This window comes from Lissotriton helveticus, chromosome 11, assembly GCF_964261635.1.
Source record: "Lissotriton helveticus chromosome 11, aLisHel1.1, whole genome shotgun sequence".
In the NCBI taxonomy this organism is placed as follows: domain Eukaryota; kingdom Metazoa; phylum Chordata; class Amphibia; order Caudata; family Salamandridae; genus Lissotriton; species Lissotriton helveticus.
Window position 1 is genome coordinate 1,060,988,824 of NC_136072.1, and position 26,278 is coordinate 1,061,015,101.

The window sequence follows — 26,278 nt, forward strand, 5'->3', positions numbered from 1 at the left end:
TCTTTAAAATGGCTTTTCGTTGTGGTGAATACTCTTTAAAGGTAATTTTTACAATCTCTAGTTTTAGGTAAACAGACAGTAACTTTGTAACAATGAAGTCCTTTAGAAACATCCCTCTACTAGAATCTGTATTGCGCATGTGCAGAGAAACCGAAAGCAAACACTTTTACGTATGCGTCTGAGGAACTCTTTCACCAAGGACCACCAGCGCGCATGCGCACTTCAATTGCATTAAATGCTGCTGTGGCAGAACGAGCTGGCTGCTTAGGGCATCTTGAAACGGAGTTTATCTAACACGCCACCGTATCGGCTGCTTTACCGGACCAAAGGCCCCTGCACAGTACTGCTCACACGGTCAGTTGCCTGCCGGAAACACTCAAACGCCCTCCATTTTTTTCGCTATGCTTTTCCACCCAAACATGCCGACAGACCTGGTTGGTGCGGGAGTGTCCCGATATTTGAAGTAAAAAAAAAAAAAGACTTTATTTTACCTGCCTCCCTCCTAAAACAGGTTCTTTTTCTAAGCACGTCAATTGGAAACATGCATTCCCCCTCTTTTGTATCTTCCTCTTCCTAGGTGTATTATGTTGGCATATCCACCTGTGTCGATTTTCCTGTATTTTCCTGGGTTTAAGGCTTGATTCTGCCCATAATGAGAGCAAATGCTAAAACCGATGTAACCCCAGCGTCTGGACTCCTTATTATTTTCCACACAGCAGTGACGCTCTAATACATAGCATAGGGAGAAGTTGAGGGGCTGGCCAACACATTAAGAGGGTTAAGACGAGCAGAGGGTGCCTCGGCCCTTGGAGTTCGTGCACGAGCTGAGCCCTGAAAATGTTTACTATGTAAATCATACAACAGACATCATGTAAAATACGATAAAGTCTCTTCAAAATTAAAAAAGTGCATTACTTTCTCACGTGGAAGCTTTAACATTACAAGTTATAGCACTGCACTAATAAGTACTTATTAAAAGTGATCTAAAAGATTATACAGTTGTCATGTAAACCCTGTACATGGCCCAGAATATTAGTGAGCAATATTACAATCTATTAAACACAGTAGGTTTTGTACAACTGGTATTCAGTAGTAGCTGATGTAAGGGAAATGTGGTGGGGCGGGGCAGCACGGGGAGTAGGGGCCATGCAAGGGGGCTGAAATAAAAAAACAAAAAAGACATACTTGCCGGTCATCTGCTCGCTGCGCTGCTCGCTGGGCTTCTCATCTGTCACAGGCTGAAGCTCCCAGCTTCACCTACAGCCAAATCCAACGCTGCTCTCACCATGAGAGCAGGTATAGAATTGGGCAGAGCGGACTGGTTTAGTGCTCCATCGGTACATGGGACCCTGTGCCTACTGATCTCTCGTCCCAGCAATACAGTTGGGTTGGAGAGATGTCAGTGCGCATGACGGTTTGGTCTTCCTCAAACGGCCTGCCGGCCAAACCTTCATGTGCACTGACAGCAGAGCCCACCATTCTTCCACGCCCTGCTGCAGTGCTGTGGCCCCGCCCCCAGGACAGCCGCAGGACTAAAAATAAAATGATCTCATGTGTTGCGTTACATGTCCTCATGTAACGCAACTGGTGCTCATGTTTAAGTGCTCTGATACCCGATACCTTCGGGTCAAGTTCGCACTATATAAAACACTGTAAAACAAATAAAAATCTGCACTTAGATTATTTTATTTTTCATTTAACTCTGTTCGGCAGTGGGGCGACACTCCTCCACCATAGCGGATGAGCCTCCCCTGCTGGTATTCCGACCTCACATATTTGAAGGAGCTTTTATATGTGATAATGAAGAAAAAGGAGTTTTGGTGAAATTAAATATTTGCCCAAGAACGCACAATTTATGCAGGAAAGCCACAATTTATCTAGATTTTCTGATTTTACTTTGTATAAATCAACCAGTAAATGGGTGTCTGTTTGTCTTTCCACATGATAAGGCTTTGTTTTTACGTCTTTATGCATTTTTCTGCAGTTTTTATATAGCGCCAACTTGACCAGAATGGATTGGAGCATTTTACATAAGCAACAGTTACATAAGGTCTCATTAATTGTTTATAGGCAGTGTGAAAAAATCACAGGATGTTGAGCTGATGCCGAGATTCAACCTGGTTCCCAAGTTCCAAAGTTCCAAACTTGGCAGGTCTTGCCTTAATGCCATAACATGGGTAGAGGGATGGTGGCATATAGAATCCACACAGTATATTCGAAATTGGAATCAAAGACCAGCTATGAACTTGCTTTAAGGTATATATTACTATACATACAATGTAACTAGACAGTGCTTACACTACTGGAACAATGAGCATACTGACCGAATCAGTTTCTTTCTCATGATAAGATTCACCTCGACAAGTATGAATTTATACTATTACCAAAGTACTCAGCATGATTAACCTATATTTCACAAAATAAGCCTCTCCCAAACTATAAGCTTACCATTGAATCTTGAACTTTAGTCCCCCGGTAATTTCCTGAGTCTCGAGCGCCAGCACCAAAACAAAGCATGCAATAATATCTCTTTGTATCGCAAATTGCACTTTCACAAATCATTGCTCCCTGTTCCTTAGCATTGTCACCCCACATATACCATATGTAAAGCTGATAAATCACCATTCACCCCCCCACTGCGAAGTACTTTTGGTGGAGCTCATTCCTCATCCTCGCTGCTAAACACCTGGTGGAAGTAATGCACCATTACCAAAACAGGAACAAAGATTGTCTTGTTTATTTCATTTATAGCCCTGGGGAAGCCCTGGTCTCAATGACAACTTAGTGGCGAAACACATGTTGGCTGTGTGAAAGTCTCTTTATCTTACCATGCAATCAACTTTGACAAATAAACAGATATAAAACCACAACCAGAACTCTGGAAGCATTTCTTTGTCAAGAATGAACTGAAAAGTGGTGGAGGAGGTACTCTCTCACTCCTGACAGCTCCTCTTTGTTGTGTCTCTGCCCTCTAAACAGAGACGGGTACGATCCATGGGGAGGGGCGGGCAAATGGGGGTAAAAATATATAAACAAAATTCATGCTGATACCACTTATCGTCTTAAAGTTAAAAATTGTAATTTTAAAACGGTAATGTAATGCATATTGGTGATTTAGGGCATAATAAACACAAAACATATTTAAAAAATGAAATAAAACACACGTACCTCGCTACATCCCGGTCTTATTCTCTCCTTGGGCCAAGCCAACTTCCCTAACCAATCCTGGCATTGCTCTCATGCTATTAGTCAGCATGAGAGCAGTGCCACGATTGGATGAAGCAGGCTTTCTGAGTGCTCCAATGAACGCTGGGGGCCTTTTCTCGGTCTCAACCCAATTGTCTAAGACAGCTGGGTTGAGGGGTTTAAAGTGCGCATATCTACCTGGCCGTCGCTAGCCGGCTGGCCAAAGAGACATGCACATTTTAAAGTGCCCAGCCCTTCACTTTCTGCTGCTGTCTGTCAACATCTGCCCACCCTGTCCTGAGACTCGGCTTGGGACCGGGGTTTGTAAAGTCAATGAAAAATAAAATGGTAATAATATCTATGACCATTTTGTTTTTTATCTGGGGGCATTTTAACTAGTGGGGAGACGGTCCTCTGCCTTATAGGAGGAGCCTCCCCTGCCTTCACAGCAACAGATGTCCCACTGTCAGTAAGAAGTCTCACCTTTCAGCCAGTTTACTCTAGCCCAGTGCTTCCGAAATTTTCAAGAACAACGACCCAATTTTTCGAACGACAAACTTTTTCAACCTACTTAGCACTCACCCTGCAAGAACATTTTCTATTGAAATGGCAATTAAATTTGCACAGATTATGTAGTTGTACTGACAAAAATAAATATTGCACACAATGATAATGTGTAGAAATCGGGTTTCAGTGAATATCATTTGTGCAACACCAAGTAAACTATCTTGATTTGTTTGGATTCTATTAACATCTTTGTTCCATTACACTTTAGAGTTATAAAAAATGTGTTTCATTTTTGCTGTCCTAACTGCTGAATGCATACATTTTACTTACAGGTTTACACATGTTGTTGTTCGCCAACAAAGAAAATTACGTCATACAGCCTTTCCTTTCAAACTTCCCTGTAGCCCAGCATATTTGTCACATAGTTTGCTTTACTTTTCTTTCTATGACTGCAAATAGAGAGGAGTATGTAAGCACCAATCCCCATGTTGAAACAATTAGCAGCAATTTGCCAGAAGATCTAGCTTGACAGTTCACATCTGTCTTTGAAATGCCTAATATGTGACAAGATAATTGCACAATTTAAAGACATCTTTATTTAATGCTGGGACTTTCATGACCCCACCAAAAAGTGGCTCACGATCCACCAGTGGTTTGCGGCCCATAGTTTGGGAAACACTGCTCTAGCCTGCAGCTTTCAGATGTCCAGTGTTTTTATAGTGTCCTTGACCAGCTATGTGAACATGCTCTTCTTTATCAACTTTAGCCCCCCATTTGGTGCATTACCTAAAACCATGAAATGTGGTATCTCTATTCTGCTGGACACTGTCAATATCCCTTAGCTTGTCATATTGCTTGCATATCATCATCAGGAGCACACACTGGACTTACTTTGCTAAACCGTGATTAACCTCATCTGTCCTACAAGACATGCTGACTAGACCAACCGCACAACCGTCACTTTTCCTTCGCCACTCATCACCCACATACAAGGATAGTAGAAACTATCAAAGCCTCCAATCACGTTTTTCAAGAACTTCCCTACCAGTGCACCCGTAGAAAATGTGATAGCCCTAGTAGCCACAATCTAGTTGACTTTGAGACGTTGTTCCGTGATTTCCCTCATACCCTCCAGGTAAAGGTAGACAAGCTTACCCATTCATGTACACCTCCATGAAGGCTAGATGTATCGTTATAACCAGGAGGTCTCCAACTGTAAACAGTAGAAGTAGTGGCAACCATTGAACCTGCAAGATGACTTGATAAGTAAAGGTTACTTGTAATCCTTGTTCTTAGCCATTGATATTCCCTCTGAATTCATAAAAGGTAGAGTAGCTCTGCGTTTGTGCAAGATCCCGAAACACAACTTGTTACGATACTTGTAACTATTCAATTAAAGCACATATTAAGTAACTTGTCCAAAGAAGCAACATTATACTCTTTTTTTTCGTTGCCAGTATATTAATTACATAGAACAAGTGGTTGAGACACAACTTAGAAAACGGCAGGAATATGGCCCCAATGTAAAAACACTATAACATTGAGAAAACTGAACCAGTTCTGTTTAGAGCTTTGGAAAGTTGCTCTATCCCTTCATGCTCTACAGGGTGACAAAAAGTCTGTTTTTGGAACAGAGGGAAGATAGCTGTACACCATATCATTATCAGAATCTGTGACCCTAAAAGAATTGAGCCGGATGAGGCTTTTATGAATTCAGAGAAAGAATTAGGATTACGAGTAAGTAATTTAACAATGGGATTCTTACTGATATTCACAAAATATAGACTGGAATAGCAAGCCAACATAACCTTAAAAGTGTGATCAATCCACAATCTTAAACTTTTTATGCAAATGAGATTCAAAGAGTAGCCTGACCCAACAATGTATCTTTCCTCGAGTCAGATTCCAGACAACAATGTTCAGCAGAGGTGTGAACTGACTTCCTAATAGTAGCCCTCGAAATTTCAGGAATGGAAGCATTTCTCAATCAAAGTACTTTCCATCTTGTGGCTTACCAGATAGATGTATGCCTATTATCTTTCTATTATTAGGTAACAATGCAAAAACTGTCCACCTGCACATGGTCTGTTTAGAAGAGACTGAACCAGACAACAATGTGGTCCCTAGAGATGAAGACGTGTGAATTCTTAGCAACACTTTGTTACAATGTAAAACCATGTACACAAGTAAAATTGTAACTTAAAAAAAAGTTTTGCTAAACTGCTGTGCAGTTAAAAATCTAATTTCCCAAAGTTATCATTTAGTAAAACGTGTGATGCATGACAATATGTAATCAAAATAATTTTAATAATGGAAATTCCATGGAGAACCATCATGGACAACATGAAAATAAATTGGGGACTAATTGAAAATTCCCTTTCCCTACATCTTTCTTTTCCCCACTGTGGTAAGAAATAGTATTCCCGCCCTTATCAGAAGTACATTTCCAAACTTCTCTTGTATAAAAATGACATTGGAAAGAAATCGGATGAACATCCTTAAACAAGTTAGTTTGTGGATGTGCTCAAAATCACATGTTTTTCCAAACTACAGCTTCCTGCTTATTTCCAGCCACTTTATGTAGATTTGCAGAATGGTGGTAAAATAAGAACCTTGACTCAGACAACCCCTCTCTGGCAAGGCACATACGCCCCGTGACTGCCCTGAGGGTTTTCGTCAATGGGACTTAGTGGGGATATCTACACTGGGAGATGTGATGCAAGGCACAACACTGAACTGCAAGGGGAATTTCTCTACATAAGACACAATTTTATAAATCTCTTCAATTACGTCACACATTGGGCCCCCAGATTCTCGCTCTGGAATCTCTACCAGAATCCCATCCACTGGAGGGCCGCCTACTGATGGGTGACCTGGGGCTCCATAAAATCAGGCAATTTTACCAAACTATGACGACGCACACACAACCAACCCTTGATAAAACTAAGAGAACATGGCAGGATGATATTCCAGAGTTGACTGAAGGTGACTGGGCCGAAACCATAGCCAGTCCTCGGGGTGCTGCAGTATCTACACGCTACTGCCATATTCAATTTAGGTATACACATAGAGCTTACTACACTCGATCCTGCCTTTGGAAAAATAGGTTAATTCAGTCCCCCACCTGTTTGAGAAGCACGAGGGTACGTTCTTACATTCGGTCTGGAGCTGTTCGGTGTAGCAGCCGTTTTGGAGGAGGGTGGCTTCTTGTCTTAGCGACATACTTGCTTGGGAGCTCCCACTGGAACCGAGACTCTTTCTTTTACACAGCACTGGCGAGACAGGGGGCAATAAATATAAGCAACTTCTACTCTTCCTGGCTCTTACCATTGCCAAACGTGACATAGCCCAACTGTGGAAGGGGGCCTCCCCCCTGACTACGGGAAAATGGGACGCTGAACTGGACAGGTCTATGGGCCCTGAGGTGGCGGTATTTCTGGCCCGTGGATGTCCCCAGAAGCACAGAAAAATATGGACCCGTTGGGAAACATACCGGGGGATAGACCTCCCCCCTTCCCCATCCTTTGACCCTTAACAAACCCCCACTTCTACCAATGTCCACATTATATGTTTCATTCCGTATCATATAATTGTTTGCCTCTGTATTATTGACATTTTTATGCAATTGCTAGAATCTTGGATTGTCTACACTGTGGGAGTTACAATTGTTCAAAATATTATGGTACTTCTGATTCATATTGTTTCTTGCAGGTACTTGTAGGGCTCTGGCCCATATTGTATCAGGAAAACCAAATACAATTTGTTATTCAGAAGAAACAAAAAACTAAAAAGAGTTTCTACTTTTTTCTCTCAGTGCATCTGTCTGCTATGAAGTGCTTTTCTATTAAAGTTATGCAGGATTTTCTTAAGTAACATTTTTATTTGAATTATTGGACTCTACCTTTAATTGGTGGCATGTTTTCTTAGTTTTTTTCTCCTTTTTTAATTTTGGGGCATAAGCTTGTAGTAAAAAAAAGTTATCAGTGCACCATTTTGCCATTGCTAGATCTCTTGGCTTTGCAATGTTTGCTAAAGAGTCCAATACAGATTGTTTGCTGGTGTAATATGAGTGTAAAATGTTTTATTCTGTTGGGTGGGTATTACGTCAGCACACTAATCTAATCACACTAATCACACTAATCAGCGCCTTGATACCCCCTGGGATGAATGCTGCGCTCTACAAATACCACAAATAAAAAATAAATAATCTAGCTTAGGGAGAGGACATAGGTCATTCAAGATCTTTATTAAGACCAATTAGACTTTTCTTTGGGTTGCCAGGGTGCTATGAGAACCTTTGTAAAGAGGAAACAACTAATCAGAATTATTTTGGCATGAGGCATCATGGTAAGGAGTGCTTTTTATGGTGCTGGGGAAAAAGGGACAGAGCTGCTCTTTTTTGGGGGAGATGAGCAGGCTGCAAAGCAGAAGTCACTGCTTAATCTCTTTGTGACCTTTTTACTGCAAATACAAGTGTTAACATCTAGTTTCCTTAATGCCGTGTCCGTTTGGCCTCCTTGCATAGTGCAAGATCTTTTCCCGACACAGATAAATGAACAACTAACACTGGTACTAGCCTTCTCTTCCCATTGTCAGCTACTTCAAGCAGTCAATCAGAGATTTGTAGAGCATGGTAATCACTCCAAGGGGTATTTATTATTATTTATTTATTTGAAAAGTTTTATAAAGTGCGAACAAGACCCAGATGTGTATCAGAGCGCTGTACAAAAAAAACTAATGTTGACATGAGGAAACAGCATGAGTACAATACAATAAGGAAACATAAGAGGAACGTGAAACATAAAAAGTAAATGGGGGTGCCAGGGGAAGACGAGGTAGCACATGATCAAACAGGTACCAGCCCTACTAGTCGGGCCGTGAAGTTTTAGCAGAGCACTAAGTCAAAAGAACAACATAATACGTTTCAAAACACAAAATATAAATGATTGTCAAGCAAATGAAGGAAGTGTCTAGCACATGTCATAGAGGCTATAGCTGATACATTTCATCCAATAGTAGCCATTTAACCTTTTTTTTTTTAAATGAAGCAGTCGAGGGGTTGTCTCTGATCTTTGTCGGAAGGGCATTCCAAATTCTTAGAGCCAGCCCTGAGAAGGTGTGATTGTACGTTCTTTTTATGTTTAATTTAGGAGGTTTCAGTAGTAGAGTATTGGAGCTTCTTAAGTTTCGACTGGAACCGGAGAGCTCGAGTTTTTTGCCAGGTAAACGGGGGTATTGAAGTGTATAGCTTTATGTGTCAGACAGGCTATCTTGAAGCGGATACTTGCTTCAATGGAAAGCCAGTAAGTTGAATTAAGTCAGGTGTAATATGATCATGCTTTCCAGAGCCTGTCATGAGTCTGGCAGAAGCGTTCAGTTTAGCTCTTAGCGGAGCTAACCTAGATTTAGGAGGCCCAGCTAGGGTCACCAAGCCATATTCCACTCGTGAGATAACTAGGGATTGGACTGCTGATTGGATGTCCTCGGAAGGTAGGAAAGGTTTGATTTTTCTAAGGGTGTTGAGCTGATGATTGACACTTCTAATAGTGGCTCTGATATGCTCTTGCATGTTTAGGAATTTGTCCAGGGTGATGCCTAAAGAACAAGCGGAGTCCACCATATGAGGGGTGCAGTTGAATGCTGAGAGTTCTTTGATCCAGTTTTGCGTAGGGGCGAGTGGTTGCAGGGGCTAACCAGGAGAAATCCTGTTTTGAGGGTATTTAGTAACAGATGATTATGCGTTAGCCATTGTTGAGTCTTTTGAAGTGCCCCATATCCAGGCGCTTGCATTAGGTGGAGCTACTCCAACAGCCAGGTCTTGAGTCTACTCCTGAAGTCGGCGAGGGAGGTAGCCATTCGGAGGGGTATGGGGAGGTTGTTTCAGGCTTAGGTTTCGAGGTGGGAGAAGAAACGTCCTCTAGTTCAGGTATGAAGGATGCGGGGGTCATTGTGAGGGCTAGCACAGCGGACTGCAGGTGTCTGGAGGGCTGGTGGAAGGTCAGGCAGTTGTTCAGGTATTCTGCTCCCATGTTGTGGAGGGCTTTATAGGCGTGCATGAGCAGCTTAAAGTGGCATCTCGTCTTGACAGGGAGCCAGTGCAGGCTACGGAGGTGGGGGGTGATGTGGACTTGTCTGGGCAGGCCCAGGATGATTTTTACTGCTGCGTTCTGGATTGTTTGTAGGTGCATGAGGAGGTGGGTGGTGGTTCTGACGTAAAGGGCATTTCCGCGGTCAAGTCGACCGGTAATGAGGGCTTGAGTGGCGGTTCTTCTGGTGTCGGTTAGGATCCATCTGACGACTTTTCGGAGCATTCTGAGGGTGTTGAAGCAGGTGGAGGTGAATGAGTTGATCTGACTTCTGATAGAGAGTTTGCTGTCAAGGATGATTCTGAGGTTGAGGGTGTGGCTGGTGGGGGCGGGTGCTGGTCCGGGGGCCACCAGGAGTCGACCCACAGTGAGGGGGGTCTTTTGAAGAGGAGAAATTATTTTTTTCTCATTGTTGAGTTTGAGGCAGCTGGCTATCATCCAGTCAGCGTTCTGGGTGTCGTCGGCGTAGGAGATGATGTTGAGATCGTGGCTGTGAGCGATGGGTGCCAGCGGAGTCATGTAAACGTCGAACAGTGTGAGGCTGACTGAGGCGCCCAGGGGCACACCGCAGATGATGCTCTTGGGGTCGGAGAAGTATGGCTGAAGGCGGATTCTCTGAGTGCATCCGATGAGAAAAGGGGATAGCAGCTTAAGGACGTTGCCGTAGATACTGATGTGGTGAAGTCTTTGGATGAGGAGGTGGTGGGAGACGGTGTCGAAGGCTGCTGACAGGTACTTGCACTACCCAGCAGCTTAGGGATGTTGCCACTCTCCCTGCCTGATGGTGCAGTAGTGGAAAATATGTACCCCTTGTGGAGGAGAAGGAAGGAAGTGACTTGATAATGGAGAAGAGTTGTAGCATTGGTGGAGAAGAGGCGGTTGTATGCTTCATACTGTTGCATTAGCTGGCTTTACAGTACCAGGGAAAGCTGCAGGAAATACAGAGGTCCGCCTGCGGTGTGCAGTTAAAGGGATTTTTGTTAGGTCTTGTGATTGTATGTGACCGAGAGAAACAGAAGTACTGTCAACATTTTACTTCTTCTTTCTTCCTGTCTTGGCATACACCATTCACCCTGTATTCCATAGGCATCTTTCAGAAAAAGATGACATGCTTTACTGTAGGGTCAACTTACAGATGTGACCGGCAGTGTTGGCCATGAGAGAACATAAAGTAAACCGGGATGACACTTACTGCTTGGAGAGCCCAGGCTTTGAGTGTTCAATAAAGCCTAAAACAGCAACATAAAACATATTGTTAGTTTTATACTGTAATCCATTGTGGATGATTTATTGCATATTGCTCTTTGTGCAACTGTCTCTTTACTTAAAAACAAATATGTATTTATAATTCCAACAATCTTTTTCTTTTGAAAGCTTGCAATGGCTCGAAGCCACTCTAAGAAAAAGTCGAGAAGCAGTAGTAAGAGCAGATCGCAAAGCCGAGCTGGGAGAAAAGAAAGAAAGAAACGAAAGAGAAGTTCAAGCAGCAGCGACACAAGCAGCAGTCCTTGTAGGAAGCGTAAGCAGGTACCCTCCAAGCACAGGCACAGTTTGGCATCCCACAAAAAAGAAGGTAAGAACAACAGCCAGGCTTCTTGGCGTCAGGCAGGGTACATAAGTGATAAAAAAAAATCTTCTGATAGGCTTTTGAAAAATCAGAAGTTGAGTTCCAAGCAGAACATGGTCAGTATGTTTCTGTATTATCAATGTGTATCTATGTGGTAGTTGTAGGGCACTTGTCAGGTCTGATCCTTACACAGTGATGCATTTTCTTTGCTCCAGCCTAACACCCCCACATATCTCCTTATTTCCTTTATCTCTCTAGTCTTCCTTACTTTCCCTTCCTCTACAACCTCTTACATCAAGGCATGGGTCAAAAAAATTCTGCTCACCTTTTTTAGGTCTCGGCTAGCGTTGCTGCGCACATGCACAGCTTGCTCGGCGAGATTTATTGCAGATAAGGATTTTTAGAAAAGGGCTTGAAGCCCCGCCCCTTATTCCCATTGGCTCGCATCACCGTTTATTGTAAACGGTGGCCTGCCATTGGGAATAAGCTTTCTGGGGTTCCTCTTTTACACTTTTTAGTCCGGCCCACCAGGACTGGCTCCCCTGCATTACGGCTGTCGTGACGAAGTTTCTTATCAGAAGCTTCATCACGCTGCCTTGCACGCGCCAGTCCGGCTCTCTGATTGGGCCGGACCAAAAAGGAGACATGGCGCCGCATGTTTATTTTTGCAAATAAACAGCGGATGCCTGGCTTCTTTGTCAGTCGGGAAGCTAAAAATGCTCGATGTTCCTACATTTGTGTGTCTCTTTGAGAAACCATTGAGGGTAAGTCATCGCATACCAGACACTCCTCACCATGAATCGGACAAACTCCATCCAATGTTATTTCACCTCATCGTTTCTCTAGTATATTCCAAGTCATAGGTGGGGTCTAACCACTTTATTCCTACTGCTATTTAAATAGGCCACACAGTTCCTCTCCACTAACGTATTCAGACCTGGCCACCAATACTCATGACGGACACTACAGTTGGTCTTGCTGATACCTCAATGACCGTCATGAGCCAAATTAACAAGTTCCTCTCTCAGACTAGTTGGGGGAACTAATCTTCAGTCAAGGAATATCAATCCAGAGTTTTTTGCTAGTTCATCAATTACCATCAAAAACACCTTGAGTAATTCCTCTAGTTCCTTTCCTATTCTTCAACTATTTCTGATTCTTTCACCAATTTTCTTTAAAGTGTCACTCTTTTAATTTCCTTTCATCATCTTTCCTCCAATATGGCTCCACGAGACACATTACATACTTTTCATGCGTCCATTGTAGTTTCTTCATCCACAACTTCATCAACATTTTCATTGACATCAAGTGGTACTAGTCTGAAAAAACAGCCCATGCTTTGGTAGAAATTCCTGGTAAATACTGCGCCTCAAAGGGGGCCAAACCAAGAAGATAATAGGATGTATTAGGGTGGAGCAGAGCAGCTGTGCTATAAGGAAAAACAATTTCACACCCCGTTAGCTTTATTTTTTTCAGGAGACATCAAAGTTGAGGCAGTAGTCTTCTTCTTATTTGGGTGGAAGCTGAAGATGACAACATACATCTTCTGGCTTTTCACACGACCCCCAGGTGATCAATGCCATCTCCTATATGAAAAGTAGGGTGATTCTAAACGCTAGCAGGCGCATGCTTCAAAGCTGTTTGCGATCGCAAATGGTGCGATTCTCAAAAATCGGCAGTTTACAATCGCAAAATTAGCTTTTGCAATGCATGAAACAACTTGCCACTCGCAATTTAATAAATCGCAATTTTTTACGATTTCTTAAATTGCGATTGCATTTAAGAATCGCAATTTGCAATTCCTTAAATGCTATGCAATAAAGTAAAAAGAATTGCGATTTCGCAATTAAGAATCACAATTTACGATGAAATGAAAGGTGATGGTAATTTGCGATTTCTTTGAAAAAAGCACCAAAGTGCATTTTTCAAAGTCCCATGTTACGCACACACATGCCCTTGGGGTATGTGTGTGTGTAACATGGGTGCACATATCAATTTCAGGGGTGCAACAGGGTGTCCTTTTGACACCCAGGCACCCTTGAAATTGCATGCGCATTTTCCCATTCATTCCTATGGGCCTGAAGGCCCATAGGAATGAATGGGAAGCCATTCCTTAATTGCAACTCGCAAATTGTGAGTCGCAATTAAGGAATTTGTAGGAATGGCAATTTTTTTAGCGATTCCTACATGCATATGCTTTTGCGATTCCTCATTTTTCGCTAATAAGGAATCGCAAATTACATGTTTGATGCATGTGCCAGTAGGTCTTCTGGTCATGGTAGTTTGTATCCTTTCCTCACAGTTGCTTACTGGTGCCAACATACAGCCCTTCAAAACCTTAGCTTAAATGCAGAGAGAAACCACAGCATCAATTAGACTTGGACAAAAAAGGTCATCTATTGTACTTGTGCTGTACCAATGGACAAGCTCTCTGCTGGATGCCTGTTGAGCTGTTCACCAATTGCCGGTGTAATTAAGAGAGCAAAACAACTTCTGTTCCAGTGTGAAAAAGAATAGCTTGAGATTTAGATGGAGAGGTATTATCGGAGAGTTAGATATTTTCTGCAATTTGCAAGTATATAAGATACTTGTCTAGTGCAACTATCCTGCAATTAAAGTTTTGGGTTTGAACAATCATGACTGAATGTAACAGTTTTTGTATTGCACAGCCTAGCATACACTTTACATTCAATTTCTGTGTGCTCTACGGTTGTACCTTACTTATAAAGCACATATGTTCTTAAGTTCCATGTACAATCTTCAAGGGGATACCGAGCCGAAGAAGATACCCAAGTTGGCAGATGTTGCCGGTTTGGAGTAACCTTTGGTCTTGCGTGCTTTCTCGGTATCAACATCCATCAGTTGTGGAAGTGTATTGTGTTGTACTTCTTTGCACTGGTGACATGCTGCATTTTGACCAGTAATCAGACACCAGTTCAAGCCCCATGCTGTGCAGTGATAACTTAGGTCAATCCATTCACATGGGGAAGTACGTGTTACAAGATCATTTCCTGTCTCTAGCAGTGTCTTGAGAGCAATTCTTTGGATGGTGATAGCAAGCAGCAGTCAGTTTACCTTGCAGTGGTGTTAGGGAGCCGCATGAACAGCACACCAGTGCACCAGTCAGGCATCCAGGCACCATCACACATCATCTTAGTTTGGAGTGTGCCATCTTCATGTACCGATGTAAGGCGCATCACTGCCTATCAATATGCATGCGTAGTGTTCATTTTAAAATGGCACAATACTCTGAAGTGTGTCCCTAACAGATCACCACACATGTGCCATTGTACGCATACGTATCTGTGTCACAGTAAACAGGACATCGAGACACCCACGTGAGGAGAGAGCTTATTATGGCATTGTGCTTGTCTTCATAATTGCCTAACTATAGATTCTGTTTTCGCTATTCATGCAATGATGCTTATTGTTATCATAGCTTGTGCTGGTCTGGGTACAGAAATTGACAAAGAGTTATTTAGTTACTGAACAGCCCTAGTGTTTCTGGAGATTTACATTGTGCAGCACTGCATACTGCGTGTGCCATGCAGCAATTGTACACCGGCTTCAGCCACAATTTATGCATGCTTATTTACTTCTCAGTAGGGCAAAAGACAAACGAAAAGACGGTTGCAAGATCGGAGTGAACTCCACCACTGGTAACATTTCTTGTGAGTTGTGAGTAGGGCAGCTGTACTTTACTGAATTGTATTGTGTAATATTGGTAATTTTATGGGGCTTTCCCTATCTTTTCCAAGGTGTGTGTGTGTGTATATATATATATGTATATATATATATATTATATATATTATATAATATATATATTTTATACCTTTGAATCAAACTAGTATGATAAATACCAACAAGGTTAAACTATACAAAAACATTGTTTGAGCACCATCTTATAATATAAATGTACTTTTCGAAGTCAATTCATAATCTATCACTATATGTATATAACTTATACAGAAATCCGAAAGCACTGATTGCTCATAATACACATACACATACAGTTATACCACCCATAGATGATACAAGTATAATTCATAATCAATACGCAGAACTATTATTGTATGACTGACTCTCCAAAATCAACTATTTGGAGCAGCCGTTTCAGTGTCTTATTTGTTGATGATCCTTTTCGATTAATGTACTGCCCTATCACCAAATTTGGCCCCAGTGGGCAACTTAGTCAACGACCTTCGTTATGAACAACTGCAATATAAAACAAACAAATAAAATGTATATATTCGTGTTTGTGGTGGGTGAGGTCATTTTTCATCAATATTCCCCAAACTTCAACCTACAATGCCACACCCTCTCAAAGACACCAATTGTTCAGCTTACATGCAAGCAGCCTCAATCCAAGTATGTATGTAGTTCTTCAGCAATATTGAGAATATACCGTCCTTTTATTCAGAATAAATCTAGATTGTGGTTGTCTCAAATCCCATTCTCTATCTCCTCTTCTCAAATTTTTCGCTACCTGTGCTAAGTGCCTAAAATGCCTGGCAATTGGGTAACTAAAATCTCAACTTTTAATCGCTCTCAAATGCACAATTGCCTCGCCCCCCCCCCCCCCCATTGCCATGGCTGCAACATCACCATCAAAATGTCCTCTAGTGCTCTCCGATCAGGCTCCTACCCTGGAACTTATCACCACCAAAGTGGTCCCCACAGACAATCACCAAGTCCCTCCGACGCCACTTGCCTCTCCGGCACACCCTACATCCCTCGCCCATAATTCAGACCTAGCAGGTCGCCTAGATGACATGTCCCTACAACTGCTCTGTCTTACAGCTGAGATACATGACCTAAAAGCCCTCTCAATTGATCTCTTCAACATGTTCAGTTCTTTAAATTGGCCCAGAGGCACCACTGGGGACATCGAACACATAGGTCATTTGTTACCTCCCTCCCTTTCGAAACACATTCCCTCGCCAAACTCCACCCCATGCCCCAGAAGCAATGAGTCCCTCTCAGCGTCCATTGATCTCCATGATCATCTCAACTCTTGCTCTTTGCTGACCAACTCTAGTCTGACCCCGCCTAGACCTATACACTCTATCCTCCCCAACACAAATAGAGTCCCTCCCCGCAATCTGAGATCTAGCAACTCTGACAACCTAACCAGGGTGAAAGTCACCCAGACCCTTTCCCCCGTAAATCCCCTACGTCTCAAATGTGCATTATTAAACTGCAGATCAGTCAGAAAACACGCCTCAGATATCTTTGACCTCATCCAACACAATGACTTAGATATTATCATTCTCACGGAGACTTTAGTAGAAATTCTTTATTTAGATATAACACAGATATCTTTAAAAGAGGATTACATAGTTCACGTTGTATACAACTTATTAAAAATAAAAACAACAAGACAGTCAATTAGCCAGGCATGATAAAAATAAGGGTCTTCCGCATCCTCAGCCTCCTAGGTCCATAAAAAAAAAATTATTTTTATAAAGGATAAAAACCAGAAGAAAAAAGAAAAAAAAAAAAAAATAGTACAAAAGTTAAAATCTAATATACTGGGAACTTCACCCCATTTTCTTTACTCTCACTGAGTTGGATATCAAACAACTAAAAAACGACCCAATTCTCCTAGGGGTACTACTCATATTCTTTTCGTTTCATCCCCCTAGAAATTTGGGATGTATCGTAAGGGTCATTAAGTAATAAAAAAGAAAAAGGAAATAAGAGGGAGGATTTAGCAGGACCTCTTTAAGTTAAAATTACGATAAGCTTGCTGGATGAACTTTGTGAGTCTGATATTCAAGTCAGTGTTTTCAGGGTTCAGAGCCACAATGATGGCTTGCCTGCAGGTTCGGGCGCCCAACCTATTCCATTCGGGTTTTAGTTTGCACCTGCGTTGGAGGTTAAAGGCTGGGCAAAGGCAAACCACGTGTAGCAATGTTTCGGCTGTTTTACCGCACCCTCTGCAGGTTAGATCTTCCACTGTCCGTCTCCAAGGAGGTAAATCTTGCAGAAAACGCCAATCACCCATTCTAATGGCTATAAGGGTTCGTTTTAGATACAGTGGATATGTGCAGGAAAAGTAAGCGGCGGGGAGTAGCCGACTGTAAGAATTTACAAGGGCCCAAGAATGGCTGCGTTTTGAGAAGAGTGCTTTGTCTGTGATGAGTGATCTCATTCTTACACATTTTTTGATGGCGATTTTAAACGCTGTCTGACTGGGGTTAAGAGCCCATAGGTCACCTGCTGACATTTGTTGAATGTAGTCCTTAAAAAGGCGACCAAACGTTCCACCTGGATTTTTCTGGGAGATTTCCAGCCAGACTAGAGATTCTAGTGAGCCTGGGTTAGCCTGCCTCAGCTTGTGACACAAGTTTAGATATGCACCAATATTCAAAACCTCATAGTTTGGTAGCCCCATCTCCAGTCTTATCTGTGCAGCAGATGCAGAAGTTGGCAACTGGAGGACCTTTTTATAGATTTTGGTGGTATGTTGATTTAGGGCCGTATTCAATTTACCCTTGAATGACTCTATCCCGTATGATAGGGTGGGGCCGATTTTCGCTCTCAGGACTTCCAGGAGGGGCGAAAGGGTTGGACCTGAGAGGTTTTTCGAAAGCTTGGTTAAAGATACTGCAAGGGTCGTGGCTTTAACTGCAATCTCGTGACGCTGTTTTAAAAGGTTGCCCCTTGAATCCAGGTGGACACCAAGATATTTATACGATTGACCAATCGCGAGGCTTATGTTGTTGAAAGTCCACCCACCGCAGACATGTCGTTTCTTCCCAAAGGGGACTACTTGGGTTTTCTTTAGATTGACTTCTAATTGATTCGCTATTGTGTAGCGAAGCAGTGTGTCAAGGAGCCTTTGCAGCCCGACCTTGGTGAGGCTGAAAAGAACTAGGTCATCGGCATATAACAGATTGCTGAGTGCCGTGCCGCCCACCTTTGGAGGATGACTATTAGTTTCATCCAGGGTCTGTGACAGATCTGCTATAAACAGATTAAAGAGAAGGGGGGCCAGCACGCATCCCTGTTTTACACCTCTCGTTGTCATAATTTTCCGGGAGAGATGCGTGCCGGACCCTACCTTCACTCGTACCCAGGTACGAGAGTGAAGTTGAATCATGGCCTCCAGTAGTTTGTCAGGGATTCCCCACTTCCTTAGCTTTTCCCATAGGGCCGCCCTAGGAACCCTATCAAATGCTGCTTTGAAATCGACAAAGCAGCATAGCACTGTCCTGGATGTTAAGAGTGCTTTGTCGACGATGGTTGACACTGCTAGGAGATTGGTCATAGTCCCTGAGTTGGCAACAAACCCCGTTTGATTCATCGGGATCCGGTTGTGTTCCGTTGCCCAATGCTTCAGGTCCTCCAAGAGGAGGCCTGCATAGTGCTTAGCCTCAATGTCCAAAAGAGCTATGAGTCTGTAGTTGTTAGGGGCAGCGCGAGATCCTGATTTATAAATTGGATGTATTATTGCACCCCGCCATGAATCTGGGATGGTTGCGGTTCTCAGGGCGTAGTTGAAAAGGTTTGTTAGAGTTCCTGACCAAAAAGCTACATCAGATTTGAAAAGGTTCTGTGGCAGGCCATTTGGGCCCGGTGCTCCATCTGATCTTGCTTTAGTCACAACCGTCGCTACTCTGTCTTGGGACACCTGAAGATCCATATTGAGTGAGCTTGATGGCTCATTGGGTGTGTTCCGCTGGGTGCTGGCCCCGATCGCGGTCTCTCTCAACGGTCCACATCCTATGGGTCCTAGATGTTCTGGGGAACTGAAATGGTCTGTGAGGAATGATGCCCATTCAGACTCTTGGATATTTGCTGATCCGAAGCTGGTGGTGCTCGAATTGGTGTGGTTTATTAGGGCCCAGAACTTTCTTGGGTTTTTGCTCTTACTCTCCCACACCAGTTTGCACCAAAATTGATTTTCGTGGTTCTGTTTGTCTTTGAAGGTCGCCAACCTAAATGACTTTTGGGCAGCTTGATAGAGATTTAAACATTCGCTGTTCCCAGGATTTTTTGCAAGTGACCGCAGGGCCTTATTCCTGGCTTTCTTAAGTACCTTTGACTGTAATGAAAGTTTGAAATTGTGAGGCTGAGTTGTCCTTCGGGCCTGCTGTATTACTGGAAAACAGTTGGTCAGATGGGAGCACAGCGTTGTCCATATTACGATAGGGGAGATATCTTGATCGTTTCCACCTTTTATACGTTCCATGCATACCTGTAGGATAGTTGGGCTGATATCATCGCTCCACTTAAGGCGCTTAAGATTTTCCGTATATGTTCCCAGACACGCCGAGGGTGCGGGTTTGTGCTTCACTGTGTTTGTGTTAAGGGATATGACCTGGGGTCTGTGGTCACTTTCAGAACGTGGAAGGATACAGAAGCTGGTCAAACAATGAAGCAGGTCCGCGTTACAGATGGTGTAATCCAGATAAGATTGTTTGCTACCGTTAGACCAGGACCAATTCGGGGGGATATCCCCCGAAGACCTGCCATTCATTACCAGGTAGCCGGCGCTGTATAGTTTCATCACCCAGATCTCACCCAGACCGCAATAGGCTTGATTGGTTGGTTTGATTTGTGTCAGGGCCTCAGTAATGGGGAATAAGAAAGGCCCGTCGGTGTCTGCTAAGTCCCCCTGGAATAAGTTGGTGTTAAAATCCCCCGTGACAATGCAGTCTGAGTCGGGGTGTTCCGCAGCTATGTCGCTCATTATTTCCGTTAGGCGTGCCAAGTGATCTTTTTTTGTACGTGTATTGGGGTTGATATATACATTAAAAAGAAGAAGTGGGCGCTGTTTTCGCCACGAGTTAATTTTAACCCCGAGTAGCCAATCTTCCTTGGTACTTAGTCGTGAGATTGGGCCTTTTAGGTTATTTGATATGTATATTGAAAGGCCACCTTTGGCGTGGCCATAGCGGCTGTCCCTGAGTGCGGGTTTCCATAATTCAATATAGCCAATGACAGGAAATCCTTCTGTAGCCCAGGTTTCCTGTAGGGCTATTACGGCATGTTCGCATAGGAAAGAAAAAGTGTCAGGGTGCGTAATTTTCTGGTGGAGGCCGCTAATGTTCCAAGAACATATAAGAAAAATTGGATCAGCTTCTGGAATTGGAGCGGTTGTAGATGAAACTACTGGTGGAATTGGCATTGCTTGGGGTTTGTAGTTGTCGGCAGAAAGCTCTACTTCGGAGGGTCAATCTGAGCTTTTGGTTGACAGGATTGCTGGAAGCCATTCCCAGCCTAGACTTGTGTCGACGTTGGAGACCACCGTTGGGGGAATATTATATAGTTCCTCGGATCCTGCCGCGTTTTTTAAGATCGAATACGGTCTGAGATAGGGCGCTGGTCTGGTAGTACCAGCATTTCGAGTAGGTGTCGGCTGGATTAGTAGGGAGGTGGGGTAACCTGGAGTGGAATATGGATACACTCTGATGCCCCAGTCCCGAAAGGTGGTCTTATGGTTCAAAAAGACTCCTGCCCAGCTGGCCGACTTGAGTGACACTAGCGTTACCTCAGACGGTTGGGTGCCTCTTGGTGGGAGAAATTCGATAGATTCTATGTCCTCCGATGCCAGGCCTGCGAACCCTGGGATGCCTTCCACGAGTTTTATTATGTTAGATCTGTTGAGGATATCCTGACGACCCCTTGATTTATATTCTGGTGCCAGTAGGATGTGAAAGAGTGAGGAATCATTTTTATTCTCTTCTTTGGGTATGCTTGGGGCCGACTTGTTGGTTTTATTAGTAGACTGTCCTGCATCTGTTTTCTGCACCTGTTGCATTGGACAATTAGGAACCTTCAATGAAGGATGACTGGTTTTGTGCACAGTTGTTTTTTGGATGTAAATTGTTTTTGTGAGATTCATTCCTGTTTTTACAGTGTCCAAGCGTGGAGGGGATGTGACCGACGTTGGGTTAGATTTTATTAAAGTAACTGTGGGCCCTATTGGGCTTGGCTCAACAGTTTTGGTCATTAAATTTTCCACAGCTATGCTTGATTCTTCAGTTGCTGCTCCCCTAGCTGGTTCGATAAGATCTTGGATACCCCCCAAGGATGGCTGGGTGGCGCTTGCTGGTGAATCCCCTTTTAATTTGGGGGCACTGGGACTAGTTAAAGTTGATGGGACATCCGTCTCACTTATGGCTTTCTTATCAATTGCCTTCGCAAAGAGGGGAAAGAAGTCCTGGTATGCGGCATTTGCTTTGGCTCTTGTTTTGTTTCTATGTTTGCGCTGTCGTTTGCGCTCTCTCTTGCTGCATGGTGGCGGGGGGGCTGGCAACGCTTCTGATTTGGAGGGTACCAAGGCCGCTGGGCTGGCCATTGACCTGGTCACAGGGTTATCCATGCAGGTTGTATATCCGGTGGACGCCCCGGCGTTTTCACTCGTCACTTCAGTTCGGTCAGAACCTGTTGTTGCTGGTTGGAGGTGTCCGCTTTTTGGCTGATCGTTTAGCTGGTTTGTGCTTGGTTCTGTGCCACCACTTGGCTTTGAGCCTTTATTAGTAATGGACCATGGGTTAGTAGAGGCTTGGTCCGTTACCGATGGTCTTTGCTGTTGCAGACCAGAATTTGTGGGTGAGTTACCCCCCTTCAGCGACTTAACTTCCTTTATGACACTGGATAGAAAGTCTGGAAGCGAAGAAAGTGAGTCAATGATTGGGGAGCAACAGCAGACAGACTGTACGAGCTTGGTCGAGGCTTGTGCTCCTAATATTAAGTTGTTCAATTTGTCGAGTTTGTTATCTATCCCTGCCGTGAACAGGGCTAGAGTATTCAAAAGGTCGACCTGCACGTCCAGTTTGTCCGAATGATAATTTTGTGCATTAACTGTTTGTTGAAACGTTAGGAGGAGTTGTGGCCAGACTCCGGTTACTGTTAGGTCTTCTTTGTTAGAGTTAATATTTGGCGTATGATTGGGGGAGTTTTGAGTGTTTTTAAAAAAGAATGATAGATCCGCTAAGAGCTGGTTGTTCGGATCGGTTTTCTTGGCTGTTTCTCGAGGGGATGATATTTTTGCTGCTGGTGGTGAGAATACAGAGTGCTGAGGACTTGACACGACGTTGTCTATGCGCTGGGGACTTAGCGTGACCGGGAGCTGATTTAATGAGTTTATGACTTGGGGTGAATAGCACGTTTGGAGAGTGATATTGCGCACATGGGAATTTTGCACATGAATTTGTGCAAGAGTTGATTGGCAGTGGGGGACCATTGAAGGTTCATTTGACGGGGCGCGCTCTTGTTGAGAGGTAAGTGCAGGGGACTCTGATCTCGGTTTGTAATCTGAAGAGGAACTTGGGTTAGGTTGCAGGTCCACCGGGGAGGACTGGAGCGGGCATACTCCTTGCTTGTCTGTTCCAGCGGTTAAAAGTTGCTGTCCTAATTGCAACTGTGGTTGAAAAATGACTGCGGGGTTTTGTTTAGGGCTTACGTCCCCTGGCCTAGCCGAGATAGAATCGTTGAAAGTTGATCCAAAGATATACACTCCCGGGGGTTGGACAGACTTTTTGGATTTCATTGACCACTGTAATGGGGATAACAGTTGTGGAGGGGGCACGCTTATTTCGGCCAGTTGGTCCGGAGCATCAAGCCTTGCTGCGTCCTGGGGCTGGGACTGAGGATGCGTATCCAACGTGGGTGGTGTTTTCTTAAAGTAGGACAACAGGTTTGTGTGCTTCATGATTTTTGGCATGTCCGAACTCTTGCCTTTCTGACTTGAGTGGCAGCAGCTGGTTGGAGAAGCTTTTACCGCTGTCACTATTTCCTCGGGACCCAGGATGGTTGAATGGCTACCCGGATGGGGTTTCTCTTTGGGTGCCGGTTGTTTTGTAGTCCTCCGTTTGGGTGCCGCTGTGGTCCTTCTTACCTTCCCCGATCTCATTGCCTCAATTAAATGGAGGTAGGGTAAGCTACCAAGGCTGATAAGAGCCTAAAAGTAGTCCAAAATAGTCAAAAAAAGGGGGTTGCTATAGCCTTAAGTCTCCGATAGCTATGCAATGGCTCTGCTGTTGAGGAGTTGGAAGGGACTTAGTAGCCTTGGAGCTCTGGCGGGTGTGGTCAATGTGTTCAGTCTGAGGGTACTGCCAGTTCAACCGGTACAGATCTCTCCGTCTGGGTCCGCTATGCTTGGTAGTGCAGTATTCCTTTCCTTTTTGCTCCCCTCCTTTTTGTTCCTTTATGTTCTCCGCATCTGTTCTCCACTATCTTCCGTTTTGATTGATCTGATCTTCGGTGGCTGCCCAGCTAGATGATGGGTAGCTAGGTAGCTATTTAAGTGGCACTGTGGCCCTTCACTGGGCGCGCTCAGGTGCTTTGTCTGCGCTTGAGGTACCTTTGGATGTGGCACCCCCACGCCCTTTGCTCACTAACCAACCCCTTCCGCCTAACCCACGGCCGCCCGCCAAACCGCACACCTCAAGACTGGGCTCAAGACTGAGCTCGGAGTCTGAACACAGATGGGAAGTTGGTGTGTGTCAGGCCGACTCAGCTTGTTAGTGTCCTGAGCTTGCTGGGCTCGCAGCTTGGCTGGCTGTCACTGGGCAGGCTGGGGGGGGGGGAAGGACGGCGTGGGGAGCAGCCCCAGAGCTGAAAAGGGCGGCCAGATACTCACACGGCCGACAGCCAGGCCAGTAGGTGAGGTTGCGCGGGAAAACCGACACAGGGCGCCGCAGGGGAGCTTGCTCGCCGGGCGGCCTTCTGGAGTAAATCAGGAGTAAATCAGGAGCAACACAAGAGAGACCTGGGAGATACCAGGGTGACTGTACAGGATGTACAGGATGTACAGGGTTGGGGATCTCTCAGCAGCAGGCAGCAGTGGCTCTATGCGACGTGCGTGCGGTTCAGGGCAGGGGGCTTGTATCGCGTTTGTTAGCAGCTCCTACTGCCGGTTATCCAGCCCAGCCCTACCACAGCAGTGGCGGGGCGCCTCTCCACACCCTTACTCCCTCCCACACGCAATTAGCCGACTTACCGGCACACCGCCGCTCTGCTGGAGCCCCCAAACCGGACCTCAATCGACTCCCGGCTCCCTGATCTTTGGACTGGGTAAGAGTGGTCTGCTTAATTCAGGCACTCTGTTCATCACCACCCCCTTTTCTGAATCATTTTGTCCACCATAAGCGTGGAAGGGTCTACTCAGATGTGAGTCCCTTGCTCATTGCACCATCAGGATTCAAGCAAGCCGGGCCGACGACGCCTGAAATGGCAGAAACCGGTCCCCGGAAGCTTGTTTCCTTCCCAGTACAAGAATTGGCTTGGTAGTTTGGTTTACCCTGTTCCCATCATGCACTGGGACAGGAACAGACTAATTTGCATATAGCCAAGTTCTGAGCTGGGATGGTGCAGTGAGCTAAAAAACGGTGATGGATCAAGCCCTGATCTTTGGACTGGGTAAGAGTGGTCTGCTTAATTCAGGCACTCTGTTCATCACCACCCCCTTTTCTGAATCATTTTGTCCACCATAAGCGTGGAATGGTATACTCAGATGTGAGTCCCTTGGTCATTGCACCATCAGGATTCAAGCAAGCCGGGCCGACGACGCCTGAAATGGCAGAAACCGGTCCCCGGAAGCTTGTTTCCTTCCCAGTACAAGAATTGGCTTGGTAGTTTGGTTTGCCCTGTTCCCATCATGCACTGGGACAGGAACAGACTCATTTGCATATAGCCAAGTTCTGAGCTGGGATGGTGCAGTGAGCTAAAAAACGGTGATGGATCAAGCCCTGATCTTTGGACTGGGTAAGAGTGGTCTGCTTAATTCAGGCACTCTGTTCATCACCACCCCCTTTTCTGAATCATCTAAGTGATTTCAAGCAGGTGGTCCAAGCGCTTGTTTTGCCAAGGTTAGACTATGGCTGTGCTACTCTCTGTGGCCTACCCAAATATGCCTTGGCCCCACTCAGGGCATCACTGAACACCGCTGCTAGATTGGTTACAGGCGCCAAAAGAAATGAGCATATATCCCCAGTCCTTAAATCTCTCAACTGGCTACCCTTTGAGGCCCAAATTCAGTTTAAGATTGCAGTCCTGGCGCACAAAGCCCTTCACCTCAATACTCCTACGTACCTGGCGCAAAAACTTGAACTCCTACATACCTGGCGCAAAAACTTGAACTATCTTGTGGTGAGAGGCGCCTCTACATTCCTCTTGAAACCTCTCGTCCTTAACAAAAAGAGAACTTGTCACCGAGCCTTCTCTGGGGCTGCCCCAAAGATATGGGACTCTCTGCCACCTGAAATACGCAGCCTCTCCTCGACGACGGCGTTCAAATTGGTAGCCAAAAGATTCTTGATGGACAAATTCATTGCGTAAAGGGATGAGGTACATCCAACTTGTCTGACTTTGTTCTTTTCATCTTGGTGCCTCCAGCTACAATGGATCCTCTCCTCTCTTTTTTTATCCACATGTGGACACTTGTTTACTGTACTTTCTTCCTTTTGTTTTTTGCTGCTGTTTCCCAATTGATTTTTGATGTTTATACTACCCCCCTGTTCTTTCCCTCTGCCTACTGTAAAGTGCTCTACTATCCTTCGGGATCTTGTATGCGCTATATAAAACTTTATAAATAAATAAATAAATTTAACGTACAGGCAGTTTTGTACTGCCAATGTATGTCTTTAGACACTGGCATATTAATTGGTATACCATATATGTGCTTCTACAAGTCAAACTACCCATAACCTTGATGTTTTGCTTGAAAGGTGTTTTGACAGTGCCTTGCATTTGTTTAATAAACCCCTCCTCTGTGTAATCCGGTCAATTTCCTCTGAACACTCCTTATATCACTTCTCACTCTGTGATCTCTCATTGCCTGAGCTCGTCTGTAACAAAAGAGGGGTGTCCTTGAAAAATAATGGACGATTACTGGATCATTTCTGTTGAGATGATAATAAAGACAGGCCTTACTCTTAAATGTTCACAGTTACATGCTGTGATAAATCTGAGTCTGTCT

The 26,278-nt window shown here is 44.3% G+C and overlaps 1 protein-coding gene across 1 annotated transcript in view; it reads left to right on the plus strand.

Annotated features, from left to right (window-relative positions):
* The first annotated feature begins 215 nt into the window (after window positions 1-215).
* ARL6IP4 (ARF like GTPase 6 interacting protein 4) overlaps window positions 216-26,278 on the plus strand; it is an 86,859-nt gene continuing 60,796 nt past the window's right edge. The window contains exons 1-2 of the mRNA XM_078667582.1: window positions 216-354; window positions 11,154-11,352. Coding sequence (XP_078523708.1) covers window positions 11,160-11,352 — 193 coding nt within the window. The 5' untranslated portion in view covers window positions 216-354; window positions 11,154-11,159. The remainder of the gene's footprint in view (window positions 355-11,153; window positions 11,353-26,278) is intronic.